This window comes from Dreissena polymorpha, chromosome 5 (assembly GCF_020536995.1).
Source record: "Dreissena polymorpha isolate Duluth1 chromosome 5, UMN_Dpol_1.0, whole genome shotgun sequence".
Classification (NCBI taxonomy): domain Eukaryota; kingdom Metazoa; phylum Mollusca; class Bivalvia; order Myida; family Dreissenidae; genus Dreissena; species Dreissena polymorpha.
The window spans coordinates 42,295,317-42,316,264 of NC_068359.1; the positions used below are offsets into that span (position 1 = coordinate 42,295,317).

At 42.4% G+C, this 20,948-nt stretch overlaps 2 protein-coding genes across 2 annotated transcripts; both read right to left on the reverse strand.

Annotated features, from left to right (window-relative positions):
* Positions 1–243: 243 nt before the first annotated feature.
* Positions 244–3,765, reverse strand: LOC127831185 (uncharacterized). The gene has a single exon (XM_052356179.1). The coding sequence runs from the start codon at positions 3,763–3,765 to the stop codon at positions 244–246; it is 3,522 nt and encodes a 1,173-aa protein (XP_052212139.1).
* Positions 3,766–3,910: 145 nt separating this feature from the next.
* LOC127831186 (uncharacterized) lies at positions 3,911–6,424 on the reverse strand. The gene has a single exon (XM_052356180.1). The coding sequence runs from the start codon at positions 6,422–6,424 to the stop codon at positions 3,911–3,913; it is 2,514 nt and encodes an 837-aa protein (XP_052212140.1).
* Positions 6,425–20,948: the final 14,524 nt, after the last annotated feature.

The following is a 20,948-nucleotide window of genomic DNA, read 5'->3' on the forward strand; positions in this document are numbered from 1 at the left end:
TAAAAATGATTACTTTATAATTGATTCCGAGTAATATGACCATCCTTCACACATGATGTTGTCAGATACAGCCGTGATGCTGCTACTATCTCCTTCATCAGGTGGGTCCATATTCATCGGACGTTTCGGCACTGTCCCACTACGTCCTCCTATGGTGTGCCGACCGGAAGTGATCAATTTCCGGCCAGGAGATAGTAAGCTTCCGCTACACTTCCTCATCTGCCAGGTCTCGGTGGCCAGTCCCTAGTCGACAGCCCTGTGTCCCCATATCCACTTCTCCTCTCTCTTCCGCCATAGCCACAAGGAAGCAGACTCTGTTTCACGTGCAGCAACCGATATGGCCCGTTTCCGGACCTGTCCTGTAACCCCCAGTCTGCTGAAAGTGCGCCACAGTGATTGTGCTGGGAAACCTCTGCAGCCCACCTCCACTGGAAAACACCATGCCTTCCAGCCTTTCTCTGTGCAGGTATCTGTGAGGGCCTGGTACTTTTCGCGCTTCCGTTCGAAGCTCTTTTCAATCCGCTCCTCCCATGGTACTGTGAGCTCCACCATCACAACCTGTTTTGATGCAGCTGACCACAGTACTATGTCGGGTCTCTGGTTTGTCACGGTGATCTCCTGTGGAAACTTGAGCTGTTTCTTCAAGTCTGCTTCCATTCTCCAATCTGTTGCCGTTCCAAGAATCCCACATGCGCGTTTGGCCTTTGCCCCTTCTTCTCCGGCTCTGACAAAGGAAATGAATGAGGGGCCTTTGTTGGTCATCTTCTGCGCTTTTCGTGCTTGATCTAGATGATCGGCGATTGAAGCAAGAACCCTGTCGTGACGCCATCTGTATCGACCATCAGACAGGGCTGTCCTGCATGAGCTCAGGACATGCTCCAGATTCGCTGGTCTTCCACAGAGCTTGCAATCTGGCTTTTCGGCAAAACCCCAAGTCACTAGGTTTGTTGGACTTGGCCGCACGTCGTAGACAGACTTGAGCAAGAAACTAAGTCTGTCGCTTTCCATGGTCCAGATCGCATTCCATGTGAGCCTGGATTCTTCCTCCATTCGGCGAATCTCTTCCTGCACTTGGGTGCGTCGGTCTTTTGCACTGGCTTTGCTCCACTGCGAACGGGTGACGCATCCGAAGCCTAGTCGCCCGTGTGCAACATTACCGACAATGTCGCTGTGACGAAGACGAGCCTCAGCCTCTTCAACTGCCTTGTCGGCCCTCCACTTTCTCCCGGTGTTGACCTGCACTCCTGCTTCTCTAACCTTCTCATCTCTACTGTCTCGTAGCATAATGACTTTCCGGGCCTTTGTGACCTTGTATTCCTCCGTCAGTGATCTGAGAGGTATCTGCAGCTTGCTGCCTGTGCAGTACAAACCGAGGCTGGTGAAACTCTTTGGCACCCCCATCCACCTCCTGAGGAATGAATTTATTGTCCTTTCCATTGCTTCCACTGTTGATGACGGTACACTGTACACCAGCAGCGGCCACAATAGGCGTGGTAGGATGCCATGATGGTAAATCCAGGCCTTGAATTTTCCTGGCAGACCACACTTGTCCACATCTTTCAACCAGTTCTCCATTTGCACTACCGTGTCTTTGATACTCTGTTTATCATTGAGTGAGTCTCGAAACCACTTCCCGAGGCACTTCACTGGTTGCTCCTTAACAGTAGGGATGAGCTGATCTTTGATTCTATATCTTGCACTCTCTTGAATCTTTCCTTTCCTCAAAACCATGCTCCTTGATTTCTGGGGTTTGAACTTCATTCTGGCCCACTCGATAAGTTCGCCAATGTCTTGCAGCATCCACCTTCCCTCGACGTACGACTTTGCTGTAATAGTCATATCGTCTATAAATGCCCTCGTTGGTGGTTGGATACACCCCGAAGTCATTTTGGGTCCTCTTGATGGCTTCTCCGCTGACTTCACTATCAGATTCATGGCTGCTGCGAACAGCACCACTGAAATTGTGCACCCGGTAACGATGCCTACTTCAAGTCTCTGCCAGTCAGTGGTTATTGCCCTTGTTGAAAATCTCATGATGAAGCCGTCGAAATAGTGCCGCAACATCTGCCGAAATCGAACGGGTACATGATACAATTGTAGAGTCTTTTGTATCATCTGATGCGGAACAGAACCATATGCATTTGCTAGGTCAAGCCAGATCACTGCGATGTCTCCTTTGTTCTCGCGTGCTTCCTTGATGATTTGGGTGATGACACTGGTATGCTCGATGCACCCAGATACACCGGGTACTCCTCCTTTCTGCACAGCTGTATCTATGTACTTGTTCTGAAGCAAATAAGAGGTCATTCTTTTTGAAAGGACAGCGAGGAGTATCTTCCCTTCCACGTTCAGCAAAGAGATAGTCCTGAATTGACCAAGGGTTGACGAATCCTCTTCTTTAGGAATAAAACATCCCTCTGCCTTCAGCCATTCTCTGCAAAGCTCTCCTTTCCTCCAAACAACCTTTATAAGCTTCCACAACCTGAGCAAGATCTTGGGGCAGTTCTTGTATACCCTGTACGGTACTCCATTGGGTCCTGGTGCTGAAGACGCTCTGGCCTTCCTTACAATGTCCTTGACTTCTTGCAACCTAGGTTCTGCGCAATCAAAGTCATGTTCAGGATCATCTGGTGTGAGCAACTTGTCGCACTCGCCCAGTTCCTTGTGACGGTCGCTGTCACTGTACATATCTTTGATGTACTTGTTTGCCTCCTCTTTTGTGCATTGAAGTTCGCCTGTCTTCTTTTCTCCGAGCAAACGCTTCACAAACTGAAATGGATTGCTAGTAAACTGAGCTCTCTTTCGCCTTCTCTCGTGTCTCTTCCGGCGCAGATTCTCTGCTCTCCGTAAACACTGGATCTCCTTCCGTACATCATCTCTCAGTTCTGCCAGACCTTGTTTCTCCTCATCCTCTGCTTGTCTGTATCTGCTTTTCAAGCGTCTGAGTTCTCCCCTTAGGTTGGAAATCTTCTGCAGTCTTCTATTCCCGCCAACCTTGGGTTGTCCGACTTTCTCTTTAGCTGTTCCGAATCGCTCTTTTCCAAATGTGTAGATCAGCTCAGACATGACATGCAGCTTGCTCTCTACTTTGCCTTTCAGAACGTTCTCCATCACCAGTTCCAGCTCTTCTTCAAACGCCTTCCACTTCGCTCTCTCTGTACTTGCGGGCCACATCACTTTCTTCCGCCGCTCTGTAGATTCTACCGCAGCTCGATCTTCAGTCCTCTCTGCGTTATCAATGGTTACCTCACCCTCTTCTGATGCGTGGAGGCTCTGGACACTGTGGTGTTCATCCTGATCCAGCTCCTCCTCCGTCTCACCAAGTTGCCTTGCGCGTTGCAACAGATTTAGGATTGGTGCGCATCCCATCTTTGTGCGATGAATCTTCAGTCCCACCTTATTCTTACACACCTTCCCACAACTACATGTTCTTGCCCAGTCCGTGTTCTGATTCGTTGTCGGTTGATCGGGCGTGTTCGTTACCTGTTGGCTTGTAGGTCGATCATCCTCCCCCACTCTCGTACGACCTTGGGGGTATTTATTGTGTTGTCTTTCTGTAGCTTGCTCGGGTTTCTTCTTACGAAGAACGTAAACTGACTTGCTGGGACAGTTTACCCCTATGCCAGTCTTTCCTAGCTGCCACCTGTCTCTCCATGGTGTCACTGTGCTATTCACAGTTGTCAGCTGGTCTTTCCCAACAGTCACTGGATATCCAGAAGATATAGTTGTCAGATACAGCCGTGATGCTGCTACTATCTCCTTCATCAGGTGGGTCCATATTCATCGGGCGTTTCGGCACTGTCCCACTACGTCCTCCTATGGTGTGCCGACCGGAAGTGATCAATTTCCGGCCAGGAGATAGTAAGCTTCCGCTACACTTCCTCATCTGCCAGGTCTCGGTGGCCAGTCCCTAGTCGACAGCCCTGTGTCCACCTATCCACTTCTCCTCTCTCTTCCGCCATAGCCACAAGGAAGCAGACTCTGTTTCACGTGCAGCAACCGATATGGCCCGTTTCCGGACCTGTCCTGTAACCCCCAGTCTGCTGAAAGTGCGCCACAGTGATTGTGCTGGGAAACCTCTGCAGCCCACCTCCACTGGAAAACACCATGCCTTCCAGCCTTTCTCTGTGCAGGTATCTGTGAGGGCCTGGTACTTTTCGCGCTTCCGTTCGAAGCTCTCTTCAATCCGCTCCTCCCATGGTACTGTGAGCTCCACCATCACAACCTGTTTTGATGCAGCTGACCACAGTACTATGTCGGGTCTCTGGTTTGTCACGGTGATCTCCTGTGGAAACTTGAGCTGTTTCTTCAAGTCTGCTTCCATTCTCCAATCTGTTGCCGTTCCAAGAATCCCACATGCGCGTTTGGCTTTTGCCCCTTCTTCTCCGGCTCTGACAAAGGAAATGAATGAGGGGCCTTTGTTGGTCATCTTCTGCGCTTTTCGTGCTTGATCTAGATGATCGGCGATTGAAGCAAGAACCCTGTCGTGACGCCATCTGTATCGACCATCAGACAGGGCTGTCCTGCATGAGCTCAGGACATGCTCCAGATTTGCTGGTCTTCCACAGAGCTTGCAATCTGGCTTTTCGGCAAGACCCCAAGTCACTAGGTTTGTTGGACTTGGCAGCACGTCGTAGACAGACTTGAGCAAGAAACTAAGTCTGTCGCTTTCCATGGTCCAGATCGCATTCCATGTAAGCTTTCTCTGGGGTACTCCCTCCCAGTTCAGCCATTTTCCCTGTTTCCGTAGGGTAACAGCTCTGGTGAGCCTGGATTCTTCCTCCATTCGGCGAATCTCTTCCTGCACTTGGGTGCGTCGGTCTTTTGCACTGGCTTTGCTCCACTGCGAACGGGTGACGCATCCGAAGCCTAGTCGCCCGTGTGCAACATTACCGACAATGTCGCTGTGCCGAAGACGAGCCTCAGCCTCTTCAACTGCCTTGTCGGCCCTCCACTTTCTCCCGGTGTTGACCTGCACTCCTGCTTCTCTAACCTTCTCATCTCTACTGCCTCGTAGCATAATGACTTTCCGGGCCTTTGTGACCTTGTATTCCTCCGTCAGTGATCTGAGAGGTATCTGCAGCTTGCTGCCTGTGCAGTACAAACCGAGGCTGGTGAAACTCTTTGGCACCCCCATCCACCTCCTGAGGAATGAATTTATTGTCCTTTCCATTGCTTCCACTGTTGATGACGGTACACTGTACACCAGCAGCGGCCACAATAGGCGTGGTAGGATGCCATGTTGGTAAATCCAGGCCTTGAATTTTCCTGGCAGACCACACTTGTCCACATCTTTCAACCAGTTCTCCATTTGCACTACCGTGTCTTTGATACTCTGTTTATCATTGAGTGAGTCTCGAAACCACTTCCCGAGGCACTTCACTGGTTGCTCCTTAACAGTAGGGATGAGCTGATCTTTGATTCTATATCTTGCACTCTCTTGAATCTTTCCTTTCCTCAAAACCATGCTCCTTGATTTCTGGGGTTTGAACTTCATTCTGGCCCACTCGATAAGTTCGCCAATGTCTTGCAGCATCCACCTTCCCTCGACGTACGACTTTGCTGTAATAGTCATATCGTCCATAAATGCCCTCGTTGGTGGTTGGATACACCCCGAAGTCATTTTGGGTCCTCTTGATGGCTTCTCCGCTGACTTCACTATCAGATTCATGGCTGCTGCGAACAGCACCACTGAAATTGTGCACCCGGTAACGATGCCTACTTCAAGTCTCTGCCAGTCAGTGGTTATTGCCCTTGTTGAAAATCTCATGATGAAGCCGTCGAAATAGTGCCGCAACATCTGCCGAAATCGAACGGGTACATGATACAATTGTAGAGTCTTTTGTATCATCTGATGCGGAACAGAACCATATGCATTTGCTAGGTCAAGCCAGATCAATGCGATGTCTCCTTTGTTCTCGCGTGCTTCCTTGATGATTTGGGTGATGACACTGGTATGCTCGATGCACCCAGATACACCGGGTACTCCTCCTTTCTGCACAGCTGTATCTATGTACTTGTTCTGAAGCAAATAAGAGGTCATTCTTTTTGAAAGGACAGCGAGGAGTATCTTCCCTTCCACGTTCAGCAAAGAGATAGTCCTGAATTGACCAAGGGTTGACGAATCCTCTTCTTTAGGAATAAAACATCCCTCTGCCTTCAGCCATTCTCTGCAAAGCTCTCCTTTCCTCCAAACAACCTTTATAAGCTTCCACAACCGTAGCAAGATCTTGGGGCAGTTCTTGTATACCCTGTACGGTACTCCATTGGGTCCTGGTGCTGAAGACGCTCTGGCCTTCCTTACAATGTCCTTGACTTCTTGCAACCTAGGTTCTGCGCAATCAAAGTCATGTTCAGGATCATCTGGTGTGAGCAACTTGTCGCACTCGCCCAGTTCCTTGTGACGGTCGCTGTCACTGTACATATCTTTGATGTACTTGTTACATCAAAGTACATTGATATAATAAATTCCTGTTGACCATGATATAAAAAAATATGTCAGGCAACGTTATATTAGGCAGATATCAATGCGGTGGTATGATAAATAACACTTCGTTTCAACCCAATTGACCCTTATATCTCTGTGTTAAAGATTGGAATGATTAGATGCCGCAAGTATATAGAAGTGAATATAACATTTTTAGTTCTTCGCAAGAACAACTAAGTTTAATAGTGGCGTTTTGAAAATCAGTTCCCAGACCACTACCGTTCATCTAATCAGTCAAACATCGAGGAATGAAGGCAACTCGCGCCGAGAAATAGTTTGCGGAGGTATACTTTATGTTATTAAAAGTAGTGCATTATGCTGGTCACATTGAGAAAAAAGTCGCGGCGCGGAAGAGTATGCTTTAAATAACATTTTGCCTTATGAAATAGTCAATTGCGTGTTACGTTATAATAGCGTAACACGGCTCTCCTTAAAGGTCATAGGGGCAGGTAGACGCATTCACGAAGACACAGCAGGACTTCCAAAAGAACTCTTTCAAATGAATTACATTTTTTATCTGTTCAACGGGAGATAAACGGAAAAATACAATATTATTTTACTTAGTCTTCAATAAAACAATTATTTCATTGTGTAAAGCAAATAAAACTATTAAAAGAAAAATGATTTATGTTTATATGCATATCAAGTCCATTTCATTATTGTTTCATAATGATAAGTCAAACGCAGTTCATTGTGAAAATTCGTGACAATCGGAAATAATTTACCCATATTCGCTTAAACGCAAAAGAAACCAACATCATTTTCGATAATATTGTGTTGTGAGATAATGCCTTAGATATATTAATAAGGAAAGTAATAATGTATTTGTTTTGCATCAAGTTCAATGTCGTGAATACTTTAATAGATATGCAATCAGACACCAAAAGGCCAGATAGCCAGACCTATTGTACATGTATCTTCTAATTATAGATGTAACTCAGCCAATTAATTAATGCATGAATACATTTCTTAGAGCGATGCGAGATGGCTAGTACAGATGGTATCTTCTACATAACGTCAAACTAGACGAGAAGAACGCACCAAGTTAATTACTAATTGATTATCTCGCTAATTAGTCATGTCTTGAGTATGCATGCGGCCCATTGATTGTTGTATAACTTCATGTAAATGGCGGGCTGACATCCATATACGTCCGTTGCATATATTACGGAATCCGGATAGGGCCAAGTTGATTGTCGCGTGTCGACCTTCGAGGTCGACGAACGACATTCAAGAGACGCACGATATGACACTCGAAAATTGAAGTCGACATGCGACAATCAAGATTTTAGTGTCGCATATCGCGCTGGGTTTTAGAAAAAAAAAATTGCAGAAAATCTTGACTGTCGACTGAATTGTCGACTGTCATATCGTGCGTCGCGATGAATGTCGCGTGTTGCTTTGCATGTCGACTTCAATTGTCGCATGTCGACTTCAATTGTCGTGTGTCGACCTTCGAGCGCGACACTCGACATTTTAGCGACGCACGATACGACGCGCGACACGCGATAAGACACTCGACACTATATCAAGCAAATGTTGCGCAAATGTCGCCTGTCGACCTAAAAGTCCCTACGTCGACACGCGACATTTGCTCGACGCACGATACGACACGCGACGCACGATATAACACTCGACACTATATCAAGCAAATATCGCATGTCCACCGGTGTGGGAGAAATTTTTTCAACTGCAAGCACGATGTTATAGTAACTTTTTCAGCTACAAGTAAAAAATGGCGGCATCTTGCAGCGGCGGTACGTGATTTAAATATTATACTATATGCTACATTTGCGACATGCGACATTTGCGCAATATTTACAAGCGAAATGGTAATTGTCCGTAGGTGGATAGTGGTTTTACTACATCGTCTGAGGAGGGTCGGATATGGGAACTTCTGCGGGCGGCTCTGTTAATCAAGCGAGTACCGTCATCCCTCGACTTGGACGTCCTCTCCCGCTGACATCGCTGACTCCAAGAACTTAGGAATGATCGCCAAGGCGAATTGTAATTGTCCGTAGGTGGATAGTGGTTTCACTACATCGCCGGAAGAGGGACTGGAGCAGCAGAGGTGGCAATTTAGAGGACGGACGTGGCGGACCTTGGGCCAGGATTTCGAGGACATGGCTCTATGAGATAATGGGAGTGTCCCAGGGCGGCGGTACTCAGTACACTAAACGTATTGGGGAAACCGTTCTGGGGTTCGGGTCGACGGCTTGTGGCTTTTAGAGGGGCCATAAAAGCGGCGCAGCGTGCAAGGAGCGAGAAGAAGGTCTTTTTTAATTGTCAATTTAATTTTCCAGCGTGCACTCGTCTATTTGGATCAAAGTTATTTCGTTGGCGAATACTCGGGCAGCCGAGGTAAATTTGACCTACTTTGGCTCAAAATTAAATATTTTCCCATGAAGATCACAGGGGCAAGTCTGCACATAATGTAGTCGTGAAGACTCAGCGATGATCTGTAAATAAACTTCTGAATTACACACACACTTTAAAGGAGCATTATGTACCTTTTTCAACTCGTAATCACCATAAACTTCACATGGGGTAATAAATAATCCACTGATAAGAGATAGCATGACGAACTATTCGAGCCAAATTACAGAGTCATGTGTGCTTACACAGATGCTTCACGAGAAATTCTCAGGTTGTGTGTATATCAGAGTTTATTTACAGGTCCTACTTGCCTCTTCAAGAGGTATTTGCAGCCCGACCTGCCCCTGTGACCTTTCAGGGGAAAATATTTAATTTTGAGCCAAAGTAAGCCAAATTTACCCCGGCTACCCGGGTATTCGCCAAACAATTTTGTTTTAAAATAGTTCAGTGCACGCTGACCAATGAGACCTTAAAGGGATCTTTTCACGTTTTGGTAAATTGACAAAATTGAAAAAAGTTGTTTTAGATTCGCAAGTTTTCGTTTTAGTTAAGACATTTGTGAGGAAACAGTAATACTGAACATTTACCATGGTCTAATATAGCCACTACATGCATCTTTTGACGATTTAAAAACCTGAAAATTATAAAGCATTGCAGCGCGAAACGATTAAATAATTTGGAGAGTTCTGTTGTTGTCGTTTAATTTTGTGAAACTACAAAGATTGATTTTATAAACTATAAAATACGTCTCTCATACATACTTGGCAGGATGGCCGAGCGGTCTAATTGGTTTTTACTTCAAGACTCCGGGGGTCGCTGGTTCGAGCCCTGCTGCGGGGCTACTTTTTTCCTTTTTTAAATTTTATTCTTGATGTTTTACTGGAGCTTTTAAGATCCAATGTTTACATTTATCAATATAAAGCATTTAATGACAAACTTCAAAACATTCCAAAATCTGTGAAAAGGCCCTTTAAATGTGCCTTGGAACGTGTGATGATAATCTGATGTGGATGTATGTGTGTGTTTGTCAAAGAGTATGATTTCAGCATTTTTATTGCAAAAAGTTGTGGTTACTAAGATAACATACATAAGAGCAAACTATCAGGTTTAGTCTTTGACAATCCCAAAAGAACTGTTATTTCAGTTTTTTCTTCAGACTAAAAATGTGGTTGCTATGGTTACAAAAATAATTGAAATGAAAATCTTGACCCTGCCATTTTTAAAAAATACTTAAGCTAGCATGATGAAACTTATGGAGATCCTGTGCTAACTCCAACAACATTAACCTGGTACTAGGCTGCTCCATTGTCTGTGACAAAACTTTTGTTTAACTAATGTTTACTCTGTAAGTCATACAAACCCATGTTTTTTAACGTCCAATAGCTTTAATGCTATCAAAGTACAGTGGCATTACTTGTTCTTGATTAGTCATGATATTATTTCTACAGCTATTTTCCCCACACCACTTATGCAAGGACTGTTGCCAGATTCTGGTATAAGTATATGCACTAAAGATAAGTAGTTTCAATCTATTTATTTTAGCTCCATTGCATCAAAAGTGTGAGACTTTTTGAAACTTTATTAGTTCCCTACCGGTTTCACCGGAGGGGCTTATGGTTTGCGCTCTGTCTGTCTGTCCGTCACACTTTTCTGGATCCTGCGATAACTTAAAAAGTTCTTAATATTTTTTCATTAAACTTGAAACATGGATAGATGGCAATATGGACATTATGCACGCCATTTCATTTTGTTCCTACGTCAACAATTATGGTTGCTATGGCAACAAATAGACTAGAAATACTGCTGAAAATGGTGGTTTTCTGGATCTTGCGATAACTTTAAAAGTTCTTAATATTTATTCATGAAACTTGAAACATGGATAGATGGCAATATGGACATTATGCACATCATTTCATTTTGTTCGTAGGTCAAAAATTCTGGTTGCTATGGCAACAAATAGACTAGAAATACTGCTGAAAATGGTTGATTTCTGGATCCTGCGATAACTTTAAAAGTTCTATATATTGTTTCATGAAACTTCAAACATGGATAGATGGCAATATGGACATTATGTACGTTATTTCATTTTGTTCCTATGTCAAAACTTCTGGTTGCTACGACAACAAATCTGACAATGGTGGAATTTCTGACAATGGTGGAGCCGGTAGGGACATATATTGCTTGACAATAGTCATGTTGAGTCTGTTTCCGGGATAGAACCAGTGTTTGGTGCCTTTGGGTAGAAATCTAAACAACACTTCAACAATGGGGATCGAACCCGTGACCACCCAGTTGCTATGCAGACATTATATCTACTACGCCACTGACCTGTCAACTAAATTACGCAGAAACAGTGGGAGAAGGTTCAATGACTTGATAAATATGATGCAAATACTGTTGAAAATGGCGATAAATAAAAAACAAAGAATCAACCTTTCTTGAAACTTTAAATTACCTTCGCATTTTCAGTCAGGGATTTCAATTGAAGCAGAATCCTTTCTTATTTATGCAAGCATGTTGACTTTTGATATCAGCAAATCACATTGCTTGCTTAATTTTCATGCACATGTTGCCAAGAAGCTAAACCCAAAATAAAGTTTATGTCATACAAATTGTGTTTGTTGGAATTTTACGTAATTGTATGCAAACATCATTTGAAGAGCAGAGCATAGCATTCAACAAATAGGCAGAACTACAATAACTAATTATATTGATCGGTTACCAAACAAATGTATATGCATTATTTTTCAAATATATTAAAATAAGTTGAGTTATTTAATGGTAGCGTGTAATATTATGTAATTTTAAAGTCATTTTATTAAGCAATTTAATTAAACGTAGTATACATAAGTTTACATTACTAGCCTCTGTCATACTAGTATTTAATCAAACACATGTAAACCTATAGTCAACGCGAGTCATTATCTAGAGCACTTAGCCTAGATATAACATCGTTTATTACAGTGAAGTCGGTGCATGCATCTCATTTCTCTGTATTTCGTTTATCATATCCTAGGTTTACTTCAAATTGTTAGTATATGGTTAGCAGTGTACACACTGTATTCTCTGCGTTGAAATACATTCACACATACCTACTATTTGTACTGTAAAGTATACATTGGCACACGTTCACAAAACCCGGGAAGCCCTGGCCAGTTTATGGGAGAATTAACAACTTATTCTGGGAGAGACACATTCTGGCACACCTTTCACCACCTGACCCACAACAACATGACCCACTGGTGCCTCCTCCAGTCAGTAGAAGTCTGGGGACAATTATGGCAAGCTACACTCTTTCAGCTGGCATCATGTTTTGAAGGGGAACTAACTGTGATCATTAAGCGAACTGTTGATTCTGGCTCTAGCTGCGTTCTCTTGCAGCTTAAGTCTGCTCAGGCACTTACCTATGTCCTCACAGTGGGGTATTTCAACTAGGATGTGTTGTGGCATCGACCCGGCTACCATCAAACGTGAGGACGGAAACAGGTCTTATTGAAGAGATCCATGATAATCAGGACTTACAAGACTTCATATAGGCTATATTGTTCTCAAGCTGGCACCGGTAATAGTGAAATTACCAAGCTAGAGCTGGTCAAGGTTAGATCTGTTGATAAAACGGCCTTCTTGTTTTTCCGCGTATGGTCAAAAGCCCTATTATTACGTCCCGTTATGTCACCCAAAGACTGGCTTTGAAGGAAACACCATCATTCTTTACGTCAGGCCATTCTCTTCCCTGAATAAATGAAAAATATATAAGGGCCTCGTACATACGGCTTCTTGAGCGAAGGGTCCACATCGTATTGCAGCTTCTCCAATTCCTGATGCCAACGAAAATATCCATAGATATGTTAACTGCGTCGGCACGCAATCCGCCGCCTACCAAGGTTGCTCATCTTATACTACGGTTATAAGTAAAGTCATATATTCTCATTTCTATGGTTTCCCTTGGGCAGATGTTTAGGGCACTCTATTTGCATTGGATACTGTGGTTAATCGCTAAAACCCAACATAAACCATCATACAGTTCCAGGTCACCACAGCATGCATTCCAATCTAATGCCGGAAGTGCGGTTGTTCAGTTAGATTCCGGATGGTATGGTCAACCCACTTCAGAAAGCAAACCATCTCTAAGGGTAACAACCCTCTTATGAAACGGGTGGTGGACATTCACAGAACAGAACCGCCACCGCCTATACTGTTTCACCGATAAAGGGGTGGATAACCCATACAGAGATGCCCTCCCAGAGGGTCTTATTTCCTGTCAAATGGTTATAGCACATTAACCTGTTCCGGGTCTGTTTTGTAGTTATGTCACTATTGTGTATATGACTTATATAAACGTCAACTCTTATGAGTATTAACTAATGTTAATAACAACACAACACGTGCTTCTGCTAAGACGTTTAATACAGAAGTGCGGCATCAGAAAACAGGGTACAGGGTTAACGTTGGCGGGAGCCGTAGTCTGTTTCACAATATAAATAGTGGTGGCTATAGTCTATTTCATAGTAGAACATTTCATAATAGAACATCTCCCTCTTTTTCTAAAAAGCAAAATCAAAATATGATTATGTTGTTATAATACATTACATGTTTGTATAATACATATGGTATGATAATATCAAAACGTTGAAAATAAATCAAGAGTTTTCAACAAAATATTGACCAATCATAAATGTTAGTTTATAATCAAACTATGGATTCAGATGCCTTTCTTTTGTTAGAATTTAATTTTCTCTATTTCGTCCATTCATTTCCTGCATATTTACGGTTTCCAATCACTAATCGTCCTGCCCGTGTTCTATATCCTGTATCTGAGTTTATGATCGGGTTATTTCGGGGATCTGGGATTGACACTTCAACTTGGGGGGTATTATGAGGGTGTTCATCAGGCTGTAAAACTAAGGCGTCGAATGGCTCAATATCGCTGGTATTTTCGCGCGTTTTGTGCAACACTGACCTGTTTCTGCGATACGTGCCACCATCGGCAGTTTGAACTATGTCCGAGCGGTCATTGTGAACTTTCATGACCCTTCCAATTTTCCAGATTTTTCCAAACTTAATACGAACGCTGTCATTAACTGATAATGGCGTTAACGCTCGCGATGTTTTGTCGAAGTTTGACTTTTGCTGTGCCTTAGATTTTTGCATTCGTGTGCGTAACTGTTTGTCATTGATTGCTGTAGGTTGCAGCGCTTTGTTTGTGATTGGTACAATTGATTTGGTTCGACGACCAAGTGCTAATTGACTAGGTGTGTAACCGCACTGTAACGGGGTATTGCGATATTTGAGTAGTGCTTAGTATACGTTGTTTTCGTATTTAATGCTTTTTGCATCAGCTTTTTAGCTGTCCCTACTGTCTTTTCGGCCAAACCATTGCTTTGTGGATGACCTGGTGATGACGTTCTGTGTTCGAATCCCCAAGAATCGGCGAATTTCTTAAATTCAGCGCACGAAAATTAAGGGCCATTGTCCGATATCAGGATATCGGAAATTGACATTCTTGACATGTATTTTTGCAATTTCGTTATCACTGTATGTGATTGTGTGTTCGGTAAATGGTCAATTTCAAAGAACCTACTATAGTAGTCGACCGTTAACAGGTATTCTTGTCCGTTAAAGTGGAACAGATCAGTGGCGATTTGCTGAAAGGGTCTGTCTGGGAATGCGGTCGTTATCAGAGGTTCTGGGGCATTTGCATCTCTGTGAGTAAGGCAAGTCGGGCAATTAGTGACGTAATGAGTTATTTGCTTAGACATGCCAGGCCAAAACAACGAATCTTTGGCACGTTCCAGTGTTTTCGTAATTCCCAAGTGTGACGAATGAACTTCCTCTATTAGTTCATTTCGCAGAGACTTTGGGATGACCAATGTGTGACCTCTGAATATCAGACCATCTTCTGAGCTTAATTCGTCGCGGTGATTGAAATATTCCGCTATGTTTCGATCGCATTTGCTCGCAGATTCCGGCCAGCCATCGGTTATAGTCCGTTTTAATTTTGTCATTTGTGGGTCTTTCGTTATTTCGGTACGTATTATTTGAAGTCTGCGATCTGTGACGGGAATTTGTTGATAAACCGTGTGCACGTGACTATCAAGACGTTCAATTATTTCGGGACATGTGTCTGGCAACGCGTGTCTTGACAAGCAGTCACTGACAGGGATTTTTTTGCCGGGTACGTGCTGTACATTGACCTGGTATTTGGACATTGCAAGAAGTATTCTGATAGTCGCGGCGGTGCAGCAGCCAGTGGTTTTTTCATTATTGAAGAAATTTGCTTGTGATCGCAGTGAACGATTACTTCTCTACCGTACGTGAATTGATGAAATCGTTTCAACCCAAAAAGAATCACGAGAAGTTATTTTTCAATGACTGCGTAACCTTTTTCCGTGTCCGTTAATGATTTGCTGGCAAACGCAATTGGTCTCTCGTCTTGCATAAGACAGCAGCCTAACCCATATTTGCTCGCGTCTGTCTCCAGTATCAGGGGCTTGTTAGGGTCATAATACCCTAGAACTGGCGACTGGGTGATGATGTCTTTAATCTTTGACAGGGCTATTTCCTGTGGGGCGTCCCACAGAACTCTTCCTCTTTCTTAAGGAGGTTCCTTATGGGGGCGGTGACCTCGGCTAAGTTTGGCGCAAATTTTGCCATGTAATTAACGAGTCCTAGCAAGGTTTCGACCTTTTCGCGGCTGTCTGGGGTCTGCAATTTTGAGATTGCGTCAATTTTCTTCGGGTCGGCTTGTAATCCGGTGTCAGTGATCACGTGACCAAAAAATGGGACTGATTTTACCCCGATTGTGTATTTTAGCGGATTGAAGTTGATACCACGTTCGCGTGCTCGTATCAATACCTGTGTCAAGTTTTGGTCATGTTCCTTGGGGGTGCGTCCCCAGACTAGAATGTCGTCAACGAGCGGGTGAATACCTGGTAGTCCCTCAAATATTTCGTTAACTTTTTGACAAAATATGTCGCTAGAAGCCGAAATTCCGTACGGAAGGCGCAAGTAGCGGTACCTTCCAAACGGTGTTGCAAATGTGGTAAGGTACGACGATTCCTTGTCTAGTTCCACACTCCAGTATGCGTGTGTTAAATCAAGTCTTCAAGTGTAGACGTTGCAAAATGCGGACGTTGTATCGCGTTATTGAGCTGTTTTGGATCTAGGCAGATCCGCAATTTGCCATTGGGTTTTTCAACAACCACAATTGGATTGACCCAGTCTGTCGGTTCCGATACAGGCCTTATAATATCGTCTTTGACCATTTTCTCAAGTTCGGACTTGAGGCGAGATTTTAAGGCTTCCGGTATGCGTCTTGGTGGCGTTACCACCGGAATCGCATCTTCGCGAATGTGCAATTTACTTTTGCCCGGGAGAGTTCCGATACCTCTAAACAGTTCGCCGTATTCAGACATGACATATTCCTTAGTGATAGGACTGTCCGTTTGTTCATTGACCTCGTATGTTAATTTCAACAGACCTAAATCAAGCAAAGTTTGTAAACCCATCAGGGGCTGTGCGCTATTCACAATGTAAAATATAGCCTGCGTCTCTGATGCTCGGTATTTGCATTTGAGATTTATTTTGCCAAATACATGTATGTTATCGCCTGAGTAGGAAGTGAGTCTTGTGTCAGGGGCTTTTAATGGGGCTTTGATATTGAGCGATTCGAAATGTTTTTGAGAGATTGTGTTTACGCTTGGCCCGGTATCAATTTTGAATTGTATGTTCTGCAAATTGGGACCGATGCTTACGTTTACGAATGCCTTATTGGGAGCAGAGGAGTGGACGGACGATTGTGGTTGACTTACCGTATCTATGGAGTAGGGTTGTATCCACGAATCACACGAATCATCGTCCTGTGTGTTTTCACTGTCACTGTCACTATTATCGACATCGTAAACGTATTTTGATTTAAACACTCGTCTCCAATGGTTTTTCTTGTGACACCTGTTGCATGTCTCTCCCCATGCGGGGCATTGTGCCCGTTCTTTGTGCGTCGGGTTGCCGCAGCGCTCGCACCGTCGATCCCGTCCATTTCCACGATTAGGGGCCGTTTGCTGTGCTATCCTATACGATGGTTGGTCTTGATCGGCTTTTTGCTGAACTTCCCTCTGTGCTGGGTATCGATCACGTTCTCGACCTCTTCTTCCGCCACGTAGGTGCCCTTTGTCACGTGAGCTAATGAGGTGTACGTCTTTTTGGTTGATCAGCGACATTTGTTGTCTGCAGTATTCGAAGTTTTGAGATATTTGTATCGCTTTGTCGAGCGTCAGATTTTCGCCTTCATTAATAAGCTTCTCTCGAAGTTTTTGATTGTTCACACCGAACACAATTCGATCTCGTATCATTACATCATTCACTATTGCTGGAAATCGACAGTCAGTAATTTTAAGTTTTAGCCTTGTTATGAATTGTTCAATGTTTTCATCATTTTGGTCTTCCTTGTAGAATTGATATCTTGCAAAGACCGGATTTAATTTGGGTTTCACGTGTTTTTGGAATTTGTCAAAATATGTTTTTAGTTGAGTTTTTTCTTCTTCTGTCATTGCCCATGCTTGTGAAATATCTTGGCCTTTTTCGCCGACCCATATGAGCAAGAACGATATCTGTTCCTCTTCTGATTTTTCTTTTAATGGTCAGGAAAATATTAATTTGATGTGTCGTTCGAATTTCTCCCACGTGGATGGTAGATGTGAACTGTCCCGGTCCATAACTGGTGGTGTTATTCCAGATAGAGCCATTTTGTAATTGTCAGCAGGTTATTTATTATAAATAAGTTCACTAGTTTTAAGTTATCCGATTTTTCGTGGGTACATATCCCACTTCTGACACCATGTTTTGTAGTTATGACACTATTGTGTATATGACTTATATCAACGTCAACTCTAATGAGTATTAACTAATGTTAATAACAACACAAAACGTGCTTCTGCTAAGACGTTTAATATAGAAGTGCGCCATCAGAAAACAGGGTACAGGGTTAACGTTGGCGGGAGCCGTAGTCTGTTTCACAATATAAATAGTGATTGCTATAGTCTATTTCATAGTAGAACATTTCATAATAGAACAGTGTCCATTCTCTCCGACAACTCTATGTTGAACCTTACATGGCATGTTTCTCTGGTGTTGTCGAATTGAACTGGAAAGGATTGTGGAGGGAACATGGTTAGAGTGTACCTTACAAGACCCAGAATGGTGGACACCCAGACATCCCGTTGAGCTTTTCTTTATTAAGCAACAACGGACATTCCTTTTAGACGAGCCATTCATAGCAATTTAAGATCAGACAGAAACAGGTCAATGAGCTTACGGATCTCATAGCTGAAATAATTAAGGACCTTGCTCGGCCCGCTAGCTGTCGAGTGACATCATACATAACGAACAAAATAGATTTCTGGTGTAAGACAGGGCTGGGAGGTAGTTCGAAACGCCCCACGAAAAAAGCTATTTGGGACAAAAGCTCCCCCAATAGACTGCTTATTTTTAGCGCTTAACTTGGAAATGTCCATTTTATTTGAAAACGTTTACTTGAAATTTGTAAACAAACTTACTTGTCTGGTTGGAATGTCTCTTTTGCTGATTATACCTCTCAAAAAAAATCCCATGCACGTTTCGGCAAGGCCGGCAGTCATTGCAAGAAACGGATCATCTGCAAAAGCACACCTTTCATGTAAGTTTATGAAAATCAGCGACTGTATATGAAAATTGAACTTGCACATAAGTTAAAGCCAGATAAACAGCTGCGTTTGAATTTTCACGAACTGGTTTATGTATGGTTTCTAAACATAGTTCTTTATTACAAATTAAACCAGATCATAGCACGCACAGTGGGGAACGTAAGGTTTTGTTGGAAAATACTAAACCCACATTTTTTAAATGTATACATATATATATATATATAAAGACGTACTATCTATGTCCTTAGTGGTGTTTAGTAGGAAGGCAATTGTCTGTTCACGATCAATCTGGAGGTTGGTGCCAGAAATAGTTGCCAATGTAGCATAAATAACAAGAATGATAAAACAAATGTGTGACAACATTTAAAAGGTCAAAATAACATGTACTTTGTTCTAGTTTTTGTATACATGTTAAAAATGTTATGGAATCACTATGGTTCAAAGCAAAAGTTTATTCTGAAATAAATGCATAAATGTTATTGCGTGACACTACAATTATTTTTAATTTCATAAATTAAACTGCGTTACATTAACATTGCAGTAGTGTTAAAACGAATTATTCATACAGGAAAATATCGATATAGAGAACAGATTTATATTCTATAAGAAAGGGTGCCTTACACTGAAATAGTGGGAAACAGGCAATGAACCCTGCAATGGCGGCCATATCCACATCTGCGCTTAAGTCCATCTGCAACATTTTAATGTGAACAAAATACTACTTATATATATATATATATAAACACTGCCATAATCAGCTACGCGCTACCAAGTCAGGTGTAAAGTTTTGCAATATTTCGTGGTATTATTTACGGACATGGAAGCTCCATATGGCAAAAGACCTATTTTCGCATGACCTTTCTCAATTTATTGGGCAAGGTTCTGTTTTCATGGTAAACATTGTACATTTAATAAATCGACCGACATACTTAAGATTTACATGAAATATTTCCTGTTCACTGTATTAAATGTTTTCCTTTTCAATAACGCTGCTTACAAATACTGTTTAATGGACCAGGTTTTTGTAGGACTGTTTGTACAAGTTTGTTTTCATAAATGAAGCATATATGACTAATTTTACAATTGTTTATGTGTGTATCTGCATCTCTTTTAGCGTTGTTAACACGTCGTTGCAAGCAATTGCCAGCGTTCCCATGTCATGATCCATTCCCATGTCCGGATCCGCGCCTGTAATGGAATATAACATCTTACGCGTTTTTCTAATCTGATTTTTTAGCGGCAACAAACAATATATACAGTCCAACCCCTTTAAGCAGCCAGTCAAGGGAAACAGCCAAATTGGCTGCTTAAGCGGGGTGGCCTCTTAAGAGGGGGTTGGGTCATAGGGAGTCTGGAGTTGATGAGTGCATGACCAACTGTTCAATTTTTGTATAAACAAAATGGTAAATATGTGTACATGTACTAAACAATGTATAGACTTAAAATAATTTTATTTCTTCCGTTATAAAATCAGCTATAAGACAACAGTTTTATTCAAAAAAATATTCAATTCATCTTTCTAACCATCATCAATATCATCATCATCAGAATCAAGTCAATGAAAAAGAATCATTCTCATGATTCATTGTTTACACAATGCGCGTTGTATGGCCCCAATGCACTTAAGATGGGAACAGTTGTGAATCAGTTATGCGTGAATAACTCCCGTGTCACTATAAATCGATAATTTAATCGGTTTAGTGCAGCTTTGAATACCTACCGCACGAAATGGTCCCGACAGTGATCTCCTTCACGATAAAATCGTGGCCAGTTACTTAAGAGACTGATAATAGCAACCGGGTGTAATCCTCCTGGTAATCGTGCTTTTCATGCATAATATTATAAAAACATTTTTTCGCCGCGTAAAGGGTTTTATGAATATTAATATTGAAATCATTGTAAATATAAAACAAATATAAATGTTTTGTTTTATTCCCAAATGAGAATAATAATTTGTAATCCGAAACACACTCCCGATTGTTTAATGTTAACGAGACGTTTACAAATTCTAGCATCGTGTATTTCCTTTGTCCCGACAAAAGCGCGCGAAAATTATGCACCAATGTACAATGTCACGCCATACCCATGGTTCGAAAGCATGCGTGTATTGATTTTTGGATAAAAACTTTGTAGCACAGATAACATGTAGATCAGTTGATTTCGGTTAAAAGTTTTGTTGTTCTTTTTAACTTTTAATTAGCCGATAATTGTCATAAATGTGTGCTTGAAATAGTATGAGCTACAACTAATAAATTATAAATTAAGAATCTCCTTTCCAGTAATAATAGGTGATATTCGCACGTTCGGAAACAAAAAGATCAAACGGTCGCATATTGCTTTTAACCCGATAATCCGCCGCTAATTAATTGCAATTTGCAAACTGGCTGTCAAAATGTTTATCACAC